General features: G+C 53.9%; 1 protein-coding gene across 1 annotated transcript; it reads right to left on the bottom strand.

The window, feature by feature from the left end:
* Window positions 1–4,960: 4,960 nt before the first annotated feature.
* Window positions 4,961–8,618, bottom strand: ARL13A (ARF like GTPase 13A; the record flags this gene model as incomplete). Its single annotated transcript, XM_080352746.1, has 9 exons — window positions 4,961–5,037; window positions 5,357–5,458; window positions 5,758–5,959; window positions 6,039–6,129; window positions 6,227–6,396; window positions 6,468–6,573; window positions 6,920–7,169; window positions 7,424–7,494; window positions 8,560–8,618. 9 exons carry the CDS (start codon window positions 8,616–8,618, stop codon window positions 4,961–4,963), a joined length of 1,128 nt encoding a protein of 375 aa, XP_080208872.1.
* Between the last annotated feature and the right edge of the window lie 7,536 nt (window positions 8,619–16,154).

Genomic DNA, 16,154 nt, shown 5'->3' on the forward strand with positions numbered 1-16,154 from the left:
CCAGTGATGTTCTGTAGCAAAAGCTCTTCTAATTAATACACTGATAGTCTTTCTCAAGAGGCACTTTTATAGTCCGAAATAACCTATTCAAATATGCAGTGACTTACAGAATGATAATTTATAAAAGAGAAAGACTACTAATTTTGGTTAACAGAATTTCCCTTTTTAAAACAAGCTTTTTACAAGAGAGGGGAAAGTATCTGGTATTTGGTATCTGATGTGACCAATTTATATACCTCAGACTCTAGCATATTCCCCTGTGCCCCGAGACAAATACATCCATTAAATAAATTTGATTATATCCTTCTTCGCCCTGCCAGCAATAATGTCTCCAACAAAGCTCATTTAACCTAGAAAGGCAAAGTTTTCATATTTTCTTAATTTCCAGTCCTTGTTATCTTCTCTTTCCCTGCAAAGTCTTAATAGCCTCTTTCGTAACAATCAAGAGTAGCTTGGGGAGTTAATCTCACCTAATTAAGCCTTGTTTTTTCTAACAACTCTGCAGAATACATGACAGCAAACACTCCAGTTCTCACTTTAAATGTAATACAACAGAGGATCTACAACAGATAACAAAAAGTCGAAAGAAATCCTGCGCAGGGTTATTCATTATTCAACGTAAGCAGCTTCTGAGAGCCAACGGCCATAAAAGCTGCCCAGTATCACATGCAGGCATCTTTCAGCTCAGCATTTTGAATGAGCTCATGGAAATTGGCTGTGCCCTTGCATGCTTACACAGAAAAAGGAAATAAAAGTGTCTCCCATCGCTTTCCTTTTCTGACTCAGCAAAGAAACCGCCACAAGAGCACAGCGGCACCCAGCCCATGAGATAGGAGCTGCAAGTGTGAGAAAGCACTCACAACAACCAGCTTCTCAAGCTCAGATGGAAACCGTCCACCCCAGGCTTTTGTCAACACAAACACCCATTCTAAAGTTTAAAATCCACTAATCTTATCCATATTTATTGAAGTATATACATACTGTAACCGGCTTTCAGCAACAGCATAACATGAGAAAGAGCCCCACCCCTTGATGGTGCTTCATTAGCACATCTGTGATACCTCCAGTCCTGTCCTAAAGGAGAGAAAGATTTCTTTTATTAATCTTTTTACCTTTGATCCAGAACAGAAAGTGTAGAGCTACATCCAAAAGACCTTCCCCACCCCAGGCTCCGTCCACATGAAAGCCCTAGAGCTTGCCCTGGCTATATATATCCCCTATACCAATTACAGGGAGGCTGGCAGGGAACGAGGAGCACCTGCAGGCACCCCACAGGATGTGACCTGTTGTATTTGTCTTACAAAACTCACATTAGCAAAGATCACTCTCACTTGCACTTAATTGCCTTTACAGCCCTAAATCAATGCCCAACTTCCAGTGTCTGGGATGCTCTCTCAAAACTCGCTTCCTGGCTCCTTTTTCTGTAATTTGAGGTTAGTGAAGGAGTGGACAAAGAACCATCACATTTTTCATACAATCACAAATCTCTGTCTCTTCATTAAATTATTTTCCCTCATCAGGCCTGGCTGCTGCTGGGTCGTGCCACCCCATGACTCCCTGATATATGGAGCACCCTGGGACTGGGCTCACCTTCCCTGTCCCGTCCCTTAGAATGTGGGTCATTCTCACTGCAGATACTGGAAAGGCTGATTTCTAAAGAATCTCTACATCTGGACACTCCCCTAGAAAGGCTCATATAGGGGCAAAAAAAAATGCATAATTGAGTTTTTATTAATAAAATGCAATAATGGGCATATAACAGGAAAGATACCTGTGCACCTTATCACAGCTTGTCACGGGGGGATCTCCTGCTCTGTCTACATCTATGGGACAAGTCAAAGACTCCCAGAGGAGATTTCAGAGTAGATACAACTTTCCCCACCCTCCCCTGGGGTAGAGAGGAGCAAGAAGTTGTTAAAAAATCAAGTGTAATTGCTGGCTAAGCCCAGCCAGTGGGCAGAACGCAAAGTGTAAAGAAGTGGGAGAAAACTCAGCAGGGCCATGGGTGCAGCTGGAGGGGCTGGTGATATGCTATACATGGGAGGGCTCAGCAGCATTTTCAGCACTGACAAAGCAATGCTCTTCCCACCCCTCTTCTCAAAAGAGCAGTAGTATCTCTCCTACCCTCCAAACTTCAGCCCATGAAGTTAAATTTTTCATAGTGATAACAGGATTGTGCAAAGCAATGTCGGTGTGAGGAGGTGGGACCAGCCATGACCTGGTGTAGGTGCACGCCCACAAATACTCATTGAGACATCTCTTCATCTCCTCCTGGCACCGTACAGACCATCGTCAACTTTTGCAAAGCTCAGACAAGCACGGCCTCTCTCCCTCCATCCTTCAGGCTTAGAAGGACTCATGCCATGGAGAGAGCTGCTAGTGGTCATGCTGGCAGCTGTGGATTCTCTGAATGACCACCATCAAGGAGAATTGGGCTGCAGACATGCGAAACACACACACACACTTCTACGTCACCAGTTTGTAAAAATGCAGCTGCAGCTCAAGCTGAGACACCACAAAAATGCTCATGGAAGCAGGAACTGGGTTTTGCTGAACCTGATCCTCCTGAGACAGCTCTTCTGGAAACTTGAAAAGGATGTGCTAGGTAATACAAAAAAAGCACAGTTACATCACCCAGCTGGCTCCAGTCCTCCCTGCAGAAAAAGCTGTTGATACCATTTACTTTCTGTATCAGTAGACAGAAGATGGGTCTCCCTGGGGCAGTTGATGTTGCACCACTTCATGCTTCTTGTCACATCTGAAGCTTCCCAACAAACCAAAGATTCATGAGAGGATGCCACTCGCCACTGCCTTGTTTTTGGGGACATCTCCTTGATACAAGCACAGTTGCTAGTCACCACGCCTGGCCTCAGCGCACCCACCAGCAGATCTGACACACTGGGACCGGCCTGGGCAGAGCTGCACCTCACCCCACTGTCAGCAAGCAGTGCCACCAAGGACCAAACCTCCCAGAGACCTCCTTCCCTGGCTGGTTATTCAGCTACCAGGCTGTCAGATAAATAGCAGAACAAAGATGATGGAACAAAGAGCACTGCGTGCCCCAGGCATGCACCTCCTCGCTGCAGCCACTGCTTTTCTTGAGTGGCAGGAGCAGCCCAGCCCATTATCCTGTGGCACAGTGTAACCATTAATTACTATCTGTCTTTGATCACATAGATCTCAATATCTCATTTCTGAGATGTTTCTGGTTTTGAGATAAAACATTTTTAACACACAGTTGCAGGTGCTCACCTTTTAAAGAAGATAAAAGTTGTATTCCCAGTTGGCACTGACTAGGTTTGTCTCCGAAACCCACTCAGCTATTGCTGCCCACATAATTTGGGAGCCACAGCGAGTGAGGTTCAGCCCCAGTATAGCCATGGGCTGCTTGGGCTGCCAGATGTTTGGGAGGGCTTGGCCTCCTCCCAGACCCAGTGGGTGTGCGAGAAGTGGCCGTTAAAGGGGATAAACTTTTAATATGTCTCTCCCCATGGCCTCACGGACATCTGCAACCCTGGCAGAAGGAGCCTGGCTGGCAGCCTGTCCCATCCTGGGAGAAGGGGCTTACTGCAGGCAGGGACTCCCCCACATCACTCACAACACTGGTACCACAGGGATCTCCAGCAGACAGAGGCAAGGGTTTACTAAAAGTGCTGCATTTACAGGCCAGTACTCATTTATTGCTCTTGTTATTTACAGTTTATTTACAATTAATCATTATAGTCACAGACAGTTGCATCTGGCAGAGTTAGAATTTTACTGCAGACTGGGAAGGCAGAGTAGTCAGTTTCTCTTCTTTTTCCTTTTCAGTCCCACCCAGGGAAGTGCTCTAGAGATTTTTCTTTCCCTGGATGACAAAGGTATTGCCTGTTAATCAGTAATCACCGGAGCAGAGGTGACTCACTCTGCTACTGAGCACAGTTGAAGTCCCAGTGCTGCAGGAGCCATGGAGGGAAAACTGCTGCACTCCTGACTTCATGTCAAGTGTACGCAGGGCTGACGGCTGGTTTCACGGCACCTGCACACAGACAGAGCTGGGCATCATGAGCCCTCTGGCATGGCCCAGTCCCCACCACAGTACAGCTTTGCCACAGTTTATGTCACAGATCAGTTGTGTTGGGATGCAGGTGCTGCTCATTTTTGCATCTCAGAACTGAGCTGCGCACAGATCAGTGACTGTCCTGGACTGCAGGTGCCAAGCTGCCAGCCACACCAGAGGATTTTGCATTGCCTATGGGTCACCACTGTCCCTTCTGGGAGGATGGCAGGATCAGGAAGAACATTTTCCTCCTGGGAAGGAGCCTCCACCACCACTAGCTGCCACTGAACTATGCAAGCTTTCACTGATGGGCTGCAAGGATTGCACAGATAACATGGGCATCGCCCTCCTCCCCTGTGCGAGGAGGCTTCTGACAGACCTGCCAGATGTGGCTGGGGGGCAGGTGAAGCTTTCCACAGACCATCCATTACTGCCCCCCCACCTTTACCAGGGGGAAATGAGACTTGTCAGGCAGCAGCCAGGGACCGAATGAGGGGCCGAGTCAGGCCCTGACCTATGAAGATAGCTTTGCCTGGGCATAGGCCAATTCCAGAGACAAGCTTTCCCCCTGGGATTTTTGCTCTGATCTTCCTCTCTTCCACAGACTCAGTCATGATCAGACTGAGTCTTCCACAGAATACTAACACGAGGTTGGCAAGTGGCCAGCTGTTCCCTTTTCAGATGGGTTTGCAACCCGACTGCCAGAGAGCTGTCTTACAAAAGGACTTTTGGCTTGCTCCTGCAGATCCCTGGCTTTCAAGCCATGCAGAGAACAACGATGCTGTTCATGCCCCAGGACCCATTGCCCAGGGCTGCCAGCCCTGGCCAAGCACCCCAGAAGCCCTGCATGAGCAGCAGTCCCATTGCTGCTGCAATCTGGGGTCCCTTAGGACCACATATCCCCAGGATGTGTCTTCCTGCTCAGGGGACAACGGTGGACTGCTGCTTCCTTTGCTCCTGCCTCATCTTCAGAGCCAGCATTGCCCGGCGGTACAAGTCTGGGAGGAAGGGAAGTGGTCAGGCATTAATACAGGGCCCAAGCTCCAGGGCTCATCATTGCAGCCTGTGCTGAGTGAAGGCTGCAAGGACATGCCAGACTTCAGCACAGTGCACTTGTGCTGCCTCCCCACATCCCACCCAAAGGCAGAGGTAGCCTCCCCAACAGCCTCCATCTTGCCCTGCAGCAGCACTTACTTGTGCCTGTGTCCCCATGCCAGGCACCCCATGGCTAAGGGCTCCAGCACAGCTCACACCCCATTGCCAGCAGGACAGACACCCCAATGCTTTTCAGCACAACCTGTTCCAGGAAATACCAACCAAAGGTGCTTGAGACCTCCTCATGCTGCTGCTCCGCAGCAGGCTCCTGAGACTTGATTTTATTCTTGATTTTCTTCTTTTTCTTCTTTTTCACACCCTGTGCTGGATGGAGAAATACAAAATTTCAGTCACCGCATATGGGCATTTGTCACCAAACCAGCTGAGAGGACTGCTGCTGAAGGATCTTCAGTCCTCCATCACCTCTGTGCATCAGACCCTGCAGAGATGTGTCTCCTCTTCCCTGGTCAGACTCTCATGACCCTGCTCAGCTGCAAGCAAAGCTAACAGAAATGGCAGGGACCAGTGGTCTGGCATACTGCCATGTTGCTGTGTCCCCAAACCACTCTGTAGGATGTCTCTGGGGGTCCTGATGCCAGCAGCCCCTTGCAGCCCTTTCTCACCTGGGTGGGGGGTGGCTGTCTCAGTTGTTGCGGGCTCCTCCTGCCCGACCCTCTTGGGAGGCAGCAGCCCCCCGGCAGCCCCAGCTCGGCTGTCACCCACTTCTGGTCTGTCCGGCTCCTCGGCCGAGCTTGGCTGCCTCGAGCCTTTCTTCCTCACCTTCACATTCTTCTTCCTCCTCCCAGGGCCCTTCATGCCCTCCTCCTGGGCAAGGTAAGGGAGATGAGAGGAAGGCGGCAGAACTCCCCTTCCATCTCGCCCCATCCCGGGAGCGCTCACTCACCGCGGGGAGCCGGCGGATGGGCCGCAACGGCCGGTTCTCCCCCGTCTTGCCCGCGCCGTCTCCGGCATCCTCCCGGGGAGGCGGCGGGTCCCTGGAGGGACGAGAGCACGGCGAGGGATGACGGCGAGCCCCGCGGGAGTGGGGTAGAACGGGGACGGGAACACGCACAGACGGAGTCCCGCACTCACCTGCGTGCGGGCGGGCGGCCGCGGGCTGCCCTGGGGCCGGAGGCGGGCGGCGAAGCGGCGACGGGCAGCGGTACTGGGGCGGCGGGAACGACGCGGAGGAGCCAGCGCAGCCCCTGCAGGGTAGTGCGGGAGGGACCGGCGTGGGGGCCGCGCTTGGAGGCACAGGGCTCCTGCAGATGGAGAGGAGGGGTCATCCCCGGCGGGGAGCGAGGAGCGGGGAGCGGGGCAGCCGCGCACTCACGATGCGGCAGGGCGAGCGGTTCTCGTTGACCAGCCGCTCCAGGGCCAAGCGCTCGATTAGCTCGCAGGGCAGCAGGGCAGATGCCGAATCTTGCTTGTTGGCCAGCCTGGGACACGGGGAAAGTGGAGCGCGGTTGCCACCCCAGCTTCTGGGCGCCTGTCTACACGACGGCTGGGGAAGCTGGATGCTTTCTCCCGGTTTGGCTGAGATCAGACAAAGCATCGCCCCAGCCGGTACCTGGTGCTTGAGCCCCCTTCTCGGCCCCTCCCCAGGGATGCTCCCAGCTCTTGAGCACTGCTGGGGTCCCCACGTCTCAACAATTCCCAACAGCCCCCTGGGCCCCACATCCTGCAGCAGCCCAGCCAGGCAGTCCACAACCCCAGCAATAGGTTCTCACTCCTCCTCCCCTCACCCCAAACTTTACAAGTCACAGCCTGAGAACTTGGCCTTACAGTAAGATGGGCTTCCCAGAGACATCAGGATGGCTCAGGACACGGCTCAGGACCTTGCGTGCCTCCTCCATCCGTGCTAGGTCACTGGAGTCCAGGATGAAGAGGAGCCCATGGGCTGCACTGTAGTGGCTGCGCCAGGTGCTGCGGGAACGCTGGCTCCCAGGCAGATCCACCAGTGTCACCTCGAACCTGTCCATCCGCAGGCGGGTCTGGCCAGGCTGCACTGCCGGCAGCATCTCGCCAGCCAGGGCTGCATGTGGGGAGAGGGCAGACAGCTGGCGCAGTGAGCCTGGGAGCACCCCCGCCACGTGTACCTCCTCCCCCCCCAGCCACATCCCTGCTCCCAGGTCTGCCCAGGGCACAGCCAGTGTCCTGCACAGGTGCCCCAGCCCAGCAGCTGTGTTCAAGGGTCTTGGTCCTTCAAGGCTCGGGCACTTGGTTGCAAAGGACCATAAAGCTACTGCCTCCAACCAAGACCAGCTCTGGAGCTGTGCTGCTCCTCACCTCTCTCTATGTCCATGATAACAGAGGTTTTCCCAGCGTTATCCAGCCCCACAACGAGGAGGGTCACCTTCCTGGGAAGCAACAACAGCAGGTGAGCATCCCAGAGAAAGGCTGTGCTCCTTGGGGAGCAGAGACCACTGCTGGTCCCAGGGCATCCAGGCAAGGGACCCTGTGCATGGTGGCCATGCTTTGGACAGAAAAGGAACAGGATGATGACACAGGCTCTGGCTGAGCTAGGGGCAAGGGCAGGGATGGTCCCTGGTGCCTGGGAGAGGACAAGGACAGGCACAGGTGCCCAGGGCCATCCCAGTACCATGGGACAGCCACACTGCAGGGCCTTCAACATGCTTCCTATGGCAAGGATTTCTTTTCAGATCATATAGTATTAAGCAATGACATGCACAGGTCCAAATGGTTGTTCCTTATATGCAAATAGTTAATGATTACTCCTGGTGTCCTTTTGTGTCAGTGAGTTATGGGTATACATGGCTAGGGAGAGGCAACACAGACATTTTACAAGTGTCTGTCTAGACCAAGGAGATTTTTCCTGTTGCTAAACAGTCATATTTGATCTCCAGCAATGTGCTCTGCTGGAGCCATGCACAGAACGTTTTCCCTGTGGTTGATAAATCACAGTAGTCATACGTGGCTGCGTTTTCTTTCTTAAACAGACCAAGCTGTGTGGGTGGTGCAGCTTCACCTCTGGCTTTGGGGCAACATGTCCTCATTGATGGGAGAGGACAATAAACCCTCTCACTATGCACCGTGTCTGCCCAGGTTGGTGCAGTGCCATGCTCAGGGAATTAACTTGGGTCTCCCAACACATGCAAACATGGCAAATATTTTACTTTGTCCTTCCCAGATTTCCTGGGAAGGTGACAACTTTGCACTGGGGCAATATCTCTGTGACTGTTCCTCACATGCGTGCCCCTGCCTGCCCTGCGCCCCTTCTTGCCCAGCTCCTGCCTGCTGGAGGGGCAGTGAGGACACGCCTGTGCCTTGCCCTGCGGTTTGGGGCCGGTTCCTGCAATGGGCACCACTCTCACAGTGTTACCGTGCTGGTGCCGTCACTGAGAAATGAGTAGGTAAATGTTGTGCCCCCCCAGGAGCCCAGAGGAGCAGGCATAGGGACCTACCTGATGGGCTCCTGTATGGCCTGCAGCCACGACCAGCAGTTGGAGAAGAGATGGAACATGCTCAGCGCGGATGGCCTCTTGTCGGCACCTACGAAGTGAACATTCCAGTGTGTCCTCCTGCTTGGTCCTCCTGCCTGTGTGTTCTCCCCATGTCTGGGAGCATCTCAGCCCGGGATGCCCCGTCGCACAGCCCAGCACTGCTGCCTCCAGCCTGGTGCATACAAACCAAGTCTGGGCACAAACCCCAGCCCTCCAGGGCAATACCCCTGGCTGAACCCTGCCCTGGCAGCCCCTTCTCACGTCACAGAAGTCCAGTCAGGCTCTCACCCACTCGTCCTTGCTGCGCGGCCCCAGCTCACATCCCCTTTGCATACCAGATGCTTAAATCTAATCTGGATTTAAATTGCTTACTCCTGACAGCCTCCTTAATCCTGGCAGGTTGACCCAGGCTAGTGGCTGCTGGGACATGGAATGCTGCAGGGCTGCATGGCACAGCACTGCATTACTCACTGCATTACTGGGCAGCCTCGCACCTCCATCACTGGCTTAAATGTCTTCTGGTGGGGACATCACCTGACAGCCCACATGGGGTTTCTAGCTGAATTCATGTCTCCTCTAACAAACGGCATCCCTGGATCCTTGCTGCCTAATCCCAGTGTGGATGTTTCTCTGCAGCCCCTGCAAGGAGCAGCAGCAGGTCCTGTGCCACTTGGAGTAGAAATAATAGAAATACCAACTAACCTGAGCAGGTGCCTGGCTGGGAGCAGGGAGGTGGTGGGTGCCCTCGGACAATGGGACATGGAGTGGAGCTAAAAAAGCCCCAAGCCCTTGATCTGCAACCCTGAAGCTCTTATCTTGCTCCTCAGGTTTCCTGCTGCTTTCCCCAGCCAGGGCTGCCCTCCCTGGCATGCTGCCACTGCTGTGTGCTGAGAAGGGGCCACACAGGGACGTCTGAGCTGCAGGAGCTTTGGGTAAGTGGGGTCTGAAGGGAACGAAGCCATGAGACCATCCAAAAGCCACACTGGGGAGCAAACAGGGATCCCGCTGGGTCACATCAGTCCATGCTAAACCACTCCACGCCAGCAGCACTTCCTTGACCAGCTGAGCCCCAGCCATGAGCCAAGGATGCTGAGATGCTGCCAGGTGTCCCACAGCTATGGGACAACCCCAGGGATGCAAGCCCTGGCTGGGCACAGCCCCTCGGTCCAGCCCTACATGCTTTCGGGAAGCTCAGGACCCATCCCTGTGCAGGGAGTTGCCCCAGGGCCACGCTGTGTGCAGGCAGCCACATGTGGTTAATGATCGATGGAGGGAGTTTCTGTACTGATATCCCAGCCATATGCAACAATATTTGGGGTGACTGTTCACCCCTGTGCTGCTGGCAGTGGGGCAGTGACTGCACCTCAGCTGCCTCAGCCTGGCCCAGGGACAGAGGGAGCATGGTTCCCAGCCTGATGGCTTTTCCCGGCTGCTCCCATGCCCGTGCAGGCAGCCTGCTGGGACCAGCAGGAGCATCATGTTTGCAAGCAGCACAGGCAAGCCTTTTGCAGAATTAGCTGTACCAGGGCCAAAATGATTTGCTGGAAGTGTCAGCACCTGCCTCTGTGCCTCAGGGTGGCACTGCCAGTGGCCAGCCACGGAAGGGACAGATAAAGGCACGACCACAGGTGCTATAAATAGGGAAGCACCATGTGGCAGCCCTGGAGGTAGCAGCACGGCCTCCCCGAGGGGCAGCAAGAACTGCTGTCCCTCTGGCACTGACGAATTTGCGGAAGTGTATGAGCACTTGGGGCCCTGCTGCTTTCAACAAAGTGTCCAAAATCCCCTGCCAAACCAGTGCCAGGGACCAGGAAACCCCCAGGAGCCTACTGCAGCTCCAGATCCCCCTCCTGATGCACACACACACAGGGCTCAATGGCCAGGAAACCCTCAAAATCCACACCAAATCTGGTGAAACCCACATGCATCTCTGGAGAGGCGGCAGGAGGGCCAAGATGAGATCGATGTGTGCTTTGGCCACCTGGGCTCAGGTTACAGATGGGCAGCTGGCTCTTCGCCCACCCTGCTGGCCAGGCGGGGTGCAGCTGGAAGCCCCTGCCTGCACTGTGGGGTCCCCCCCGGGTAGTGCCAGCGGGGACCCGCAGCAGCCGTCCGGGTTTCCTTGGTGACTGTTGCCAGGTGAGAAACTCTAAGGCAGAATTTATTATCTTGGAGGATTATTGGAGATGTTCCTTGCCGGAGCTGACACTGGACCGTGCCCCAGCACCATGCTGAGCTGGACTCTCTAGTGGTGCCGGTGCCAGCAGGAGCCCCTGAGGGAGGGCTGTGCCCAGGGCACTGGGGCTGCTCAGCCCCTGGCATCGCTCCCCGGAAGGCAGCACGTGTTTTGGGGCTATTTCTGCCCGCTGGAGTGTTGCAGGAGAGGGAAGGAGACGAAACCACAGGGACTGCGGAGAAGCGCAGATGGACGCTGGCTGGCGCGCTGCCCTGCCTCGGCTTCCCTAGACCCCGTGAGTACGTGCCCGACCCGGCATTGGGCACACCGGGACTCCCGCCTGGGAGCCCCAGGGTGAGGAGCAGAGGGGGGGACAGCAGTGGCAGGGCTGGGGAGTTTGCACATGCGGAATGCCGGATTGCAAGAGAAAGCAGTGAGAAGCACAAAGCTATAGGAGCTGCCTATAGCAGCATTTCCTGAGAGCCTTGAGCTGGGGTGGCACCAAAACCAAGGTGATGGCAAGGACCAAAAAGTCATGGTGGAAATATTTACAAGCAAGCTGTCCTGCTTTGCTCAGGGTCGTATCATCCCTGCCCAAAAAAGCATCCATGGCAGAGTAAGGACATGCACAGGCTTTGAGGAGGGACTCGTCTTTCTATTTGATGCATCGGACAATGGCAATAGCACACCGAGGCGGTAGATATGCAAACAGCCACATCGTCCCTTTAAATCCCAGCCTGGCTCTAGTGGCTAATGATAACCCCGGATCATACCAGCTCCTAAATCCCAAGAGCTAATTACAGGCAAACACCCCGTGGTCAGGCTGGAAATGCAAGATAATTACAGCCTGTGACACGGAGACCTGTTGGTGGTGAACTGGGACACCGGGGATGTTTGCTGACAGGCTGGCACAGTGGTGGGGAGCACAGAGGGTTTGCACCCCAATCTCCACACTGGCATAAAGTGCCACCATGGAGGCTGGGGTGCAAACAGTCCGCACTCCCCGCTGCCACACCAGCAACCATTTTGCAGGCTATTTTGGGCAAGGGAGGTTGTTTTTATGGAGCCCTCTTTGTTCCCCCACTGCTGATACCAGGACCTGGTTGCTTTTCACCTAATTTCTAGCTGGGTGTTTCCCAGTGAAAGCACACAGGAATTCCCAGGGCAGGCTTGTATTTTAATGCGAGCTCCTCTGCCAGGGTTTGCCCTGCTCCCGGCTGCATAGGGAAGTTGCCACCTTGCTCGTGTGCCATACATGAAGCTTGATGACACTCCTGCGATGGCTACAAGCCCTCCCTGGGCTCCTACAGTGGTTTTGCTGAGAGCATTACAGTGCTCCTGCTGCTTTCCTGCAGTGAACCATGGAGGAAAGGAGAGTGTAAACCATTCCTCCTGCCTGCCAGGATGCCCAGGCATGGAGCCTGTCTGGGTTAGCAGTGCTGCCAGGGCTGTATACTCTTACAGCAGGTGGAACTGGGGAAATCAGTTAATTAAAAGTCATTTTAACCCTTCTTGCCTGGTTTAGTGTTACAGCATCACTCGCTTCTTGAGCTGGGACTGTAGCCAAAGAAACATGACTTCAAAATGCATACTTATTACAAAGACCTATAAACGCACTTAAAGAAGATAACTCCATTTTCCTGTTAAAGAGTTGGAGAGGTAGCAGTGGCATGTCCTGTGCTGGAGGAGCACCCCATGCTGGCTGAGCACCCCGGCCCTGGCAGCACCGTGCCCAGTGGTGGGCTCAGCACAGCACCCAGCCTGCACTGATGCTCGGGGGGATGAGGTCCTCAGGGCAGACACAGGTTTTTCTCCCAGCAGGATAAGGGAGTGAAGCTGGACAAGGAAGAAGAGCAGCAAAAGCAGTCGCATGATGAAGCAAATGGAAAAAAATATTTCCCCAACCAGAAACTATTCCACAGACTGCTGGGGCAGGAAAAAATACAGCTGAGTTATTGAGAAAGTTATGCAAAATACAAACAGTTTAGGCTGTGAAAACCAGTCATTTGCAAAGCTATTTCCAAACCAAGTAAAAAGTTCCTGTCTCACAGATTCCTGGGATCCCCCCAGCCTTGCTGGTCAGGGCCACATGGCTGTGCTGAGTGGACACAACCTTCTCCCACCTTCACTGCATATTGAACTGGGGAACATTTTGTGATGTTCACTTCATCCAACACACGGGGTCTTTGGGGGATCAACATGTCCCCACAATCGCTCTGTGCAGCAGCAGCCAAGCAGCAAAATATTTATTCCCCAGCACAGAGCATTTTGCTGGGGGGTGGGGTTCAGATCCAAAAGGGCAGCTGGTGGGGGGGAGCATGGCCATCTCTGCACCCCAAGCAGCTCCCTCCATCTCTGTGTGTGCATGGCTATATTTGGGAAGCCAGCAGGGTGCTCTTGGCATGTCCCAGCAAGGGCTTTGGGAGCGATGTTTGCTCCGGGTCCTAGTGCAGTGTTAGTGCCCAAGGACAGGAGAGCAGAGATTGCGGGACCCTGCTGCAGCTCTCCCCACCTGGGCTCTTTAAGAGCTCTGGCAAGGAGCTCCTTTGCCATTTCCAAACAGCTTTTCTCTTCTCCTTTTACAGAAGCTGAGCTGTCAGGCAGGCATGTGTAAAGCAGACGTGGCTATTTTCAGAGTGAGAGCCGGTGAAGGAGCCAGCTCCCACCCCATGTACAGCCCAGGTTCTCACACACAAATGCCCTCACTCATTTTCAGGCAAGAGAGGGGGTGGAAAAACTGCACAGCAAATCCTGCGTTTCCCACGGCGGGCAGCCACCATTGTGTTAAAAATGTGTTGTGTGAATACTGGGATTAAAAAAATAATGAAGACTGGGATTAAGAAAATAATGAAGCTGGGATGCTCTCCAGGACAGGGCAGGCATTTGTGGGAACAGGAGAACTGGAATCTGCATGTGGTGCCAGGACTGACGCCAGCAACTTGGGCGTCCCTGGACAGGGGGAGACTCCTGAGAGCTGGTGCCTGCAGCAAAGCACAGGGCAGGGACTTGGGCGGTTCTGGGCCACCCTTGTGCAGGACAAAAAAAGTGTTTTGTCCTTCCCTCTGCTTTTCTCTTCTATTCCAGATCCTGTCAGTGAAGTCTGCAAAACACCTGAGCTTCTAGGTGCTGCTGTAACAGAAATAACCTGTAACCCACCTAAACTCTGCCACTTTCCTAGGTGGTCCTAGAGATGCCAGCACTGTCCCTCTCTGTTTGGCACCTTGGATTATATCCCATTAGGCATTTCCATGGCAGTTTTGTATTGTATCTGAGGTCATTTCACCCCGTGCAGAACCTGGTGCCTCCTGGCTTGGTACAGCTCTGGGTCAAACGGTGGCTGTGTGACAGTGGTGTCACAGGGTGTCTGTGCAGCCCAAGCCATCCTGGGTTTGCAGGCAGAGGCGCAGGCACAGGGAGCGATGGAGGCAGCAGGGGCAGGATCTCTGGTTCATGGTATCTGTGACACAGATTGCTTTTATGGTCTGCTGTTTACAGTGCTGAGCTTCGGACAGGTAGGGTCAGGCTTGAGGAGTGACTCACAGTGTGAACCAGAAACCAGCTCGCTGCCTCTCTGAGCCTGGGTCAGAAAATGGGATAATAACTGGTGTGAAGCTTCGTCCCTCCAGTCCTCTGACAGCTGCCGGGGCTCCCAAATGCAGGACTGGAATTCTTGACTGCTTAGATAATTACTCTTAAATATTTCATCATGAAGCAGAGGAAGATGAAATTAAAAATACGATGAGTTGGAGCCCAGGCATTGCTCAGCCAAGGGCTTGGTAACCTGCCAGGCTCCGGGGGGACGCTTTTAATTTGGATAAATGGAAGTTGCATAAATGGTATAACCTGCACATTGTTCTTGATGTTAATACAGAGGTGTGGGCACAACTGACAGTGCCATATGATGTGCTGTCGCCAGCCGAGCATCCAGCCAGGCTGCATGTTGGGGCCAGCACAGCCATTGCCCGTGCACAGCTCCCATTCGGGTGTCTGCAGGACTCACCCACCTCCTTCACTTGGATGCTGTTCCCTTCACCCTCTGCCCTGCTAGGGTTTTTTTTGGAGAGGCTGTTTTCCAAAAACAGCTTGAAAATATGTAGCTGTCATACCAGAGCTGAGCAGTCACACATATGTCTCCCATCCCTGCCAGTCAGGCCAGTCCCTGTGAGTTCATGCTGTTTGTGGTTTCCCAAAGCAGCTGTTCAGCATTGGAAGGAAAGGCGCTGAGCAGCTGCAGAGACTGGAATTGCTTCTGTGTGGGAGCTGCTGTTGAGGGAGACGTGACCTCCAAGGTCTCAGGCGGTTTTATTCCCAGCTCTGCCGCTGATAAGCCCAATAGCCTTGGTAACATTTTCAGCCTGATAAAATGGGGAAAAGCGGTATTTGAGGTTATTTCATGTTTTTGGCTTGTGCAGCGCCAGGCAAGCAATGGACACAGCGTCCCTGCCATTAGCATGGGTACCTCCTTGCAAGCTGCCTTGGCTGCCAAGGGATGAACACCAAGAGCCTTTTAAAAGTTACCTAAGACTTCCCAGTCTGCCTAAACCAAGGAAAATTGGCCGACCTCAAACAGTCCTTGCCTTGTCCCATCTCTCCCAGCCAGCCAGCGTGTGCCCAGGCTGGACTGAGTAATCTGGCAGGCAGCGCACGCTCAGGCAAGACAGCTTGTGTGCATCGCCATGCAGGCAGCTGCCTGCGCTCACACCACTGCTCCTGCAGGAAAGGCAGGGTTGGTGCTGGGAGCCATTGCGTGTGCTGGGCAGAGCAGGGACCCCCATGGCCATCAATGAGGGGAGCAGCCCAACCAGCTTTGTGTTCCCACCGCTGTACTGATGACCAAGGTGAGGAGCTGAACTGGCCTCCCAGGACCGGAGCATGAGTGTGACAGACAGGAGGGAACCTGGGGCTGAGCAGTGGACTCAGTGATGGAAGGTCTGGCTCCAACAGTGAGTCCATATATCCCATCACCTTGAAGGTGGGTTCTTGAAGGCAATGGGGAAAGCACCACGTTGCTCAGCAGTAGGCCAAGGTGGTCTTCACCACCTCCTACCTGGGAGCAGAAGCATCCATGATGCAGGAGCTGCATCTTACCTGTAACATCCTGCCCAAATCTTGAGGCCAGCCCTGCGGACACACATCAGCTGTCTGCCAGATGCAAAGGGGTGTCCCTGCCATGGCTGGGCTTGCAAGATACCTGCCTTGGTAACACCCTGCCTCCTACATGCTGCCCCACAAAGTGCAGGGCCATGGGGTGGTTGGTGTCCTGGCCCAGACCCAGACATCCTTCCCTATGGCTGGAGTTCAGGGTTGGCCCCCACACCTGGGGGGGCAGCGGATGCCAGCAGCACTCCGGCAGATGGCTGGTAAAACCCACAGGCCTGGC

Source organism: Nesoenas mayeri, assembly GCF_963082525.1.
Source record: "Nesoenas mayeri genome assembly, chromosome: 13".
In the NCBI taxonomy this organism is placed as follows: Eukaryota; Metazoa; Chordata; class Aves; order Columbiformes; family Columbidae; genus Nesoenas; species Nesoenas mayeri.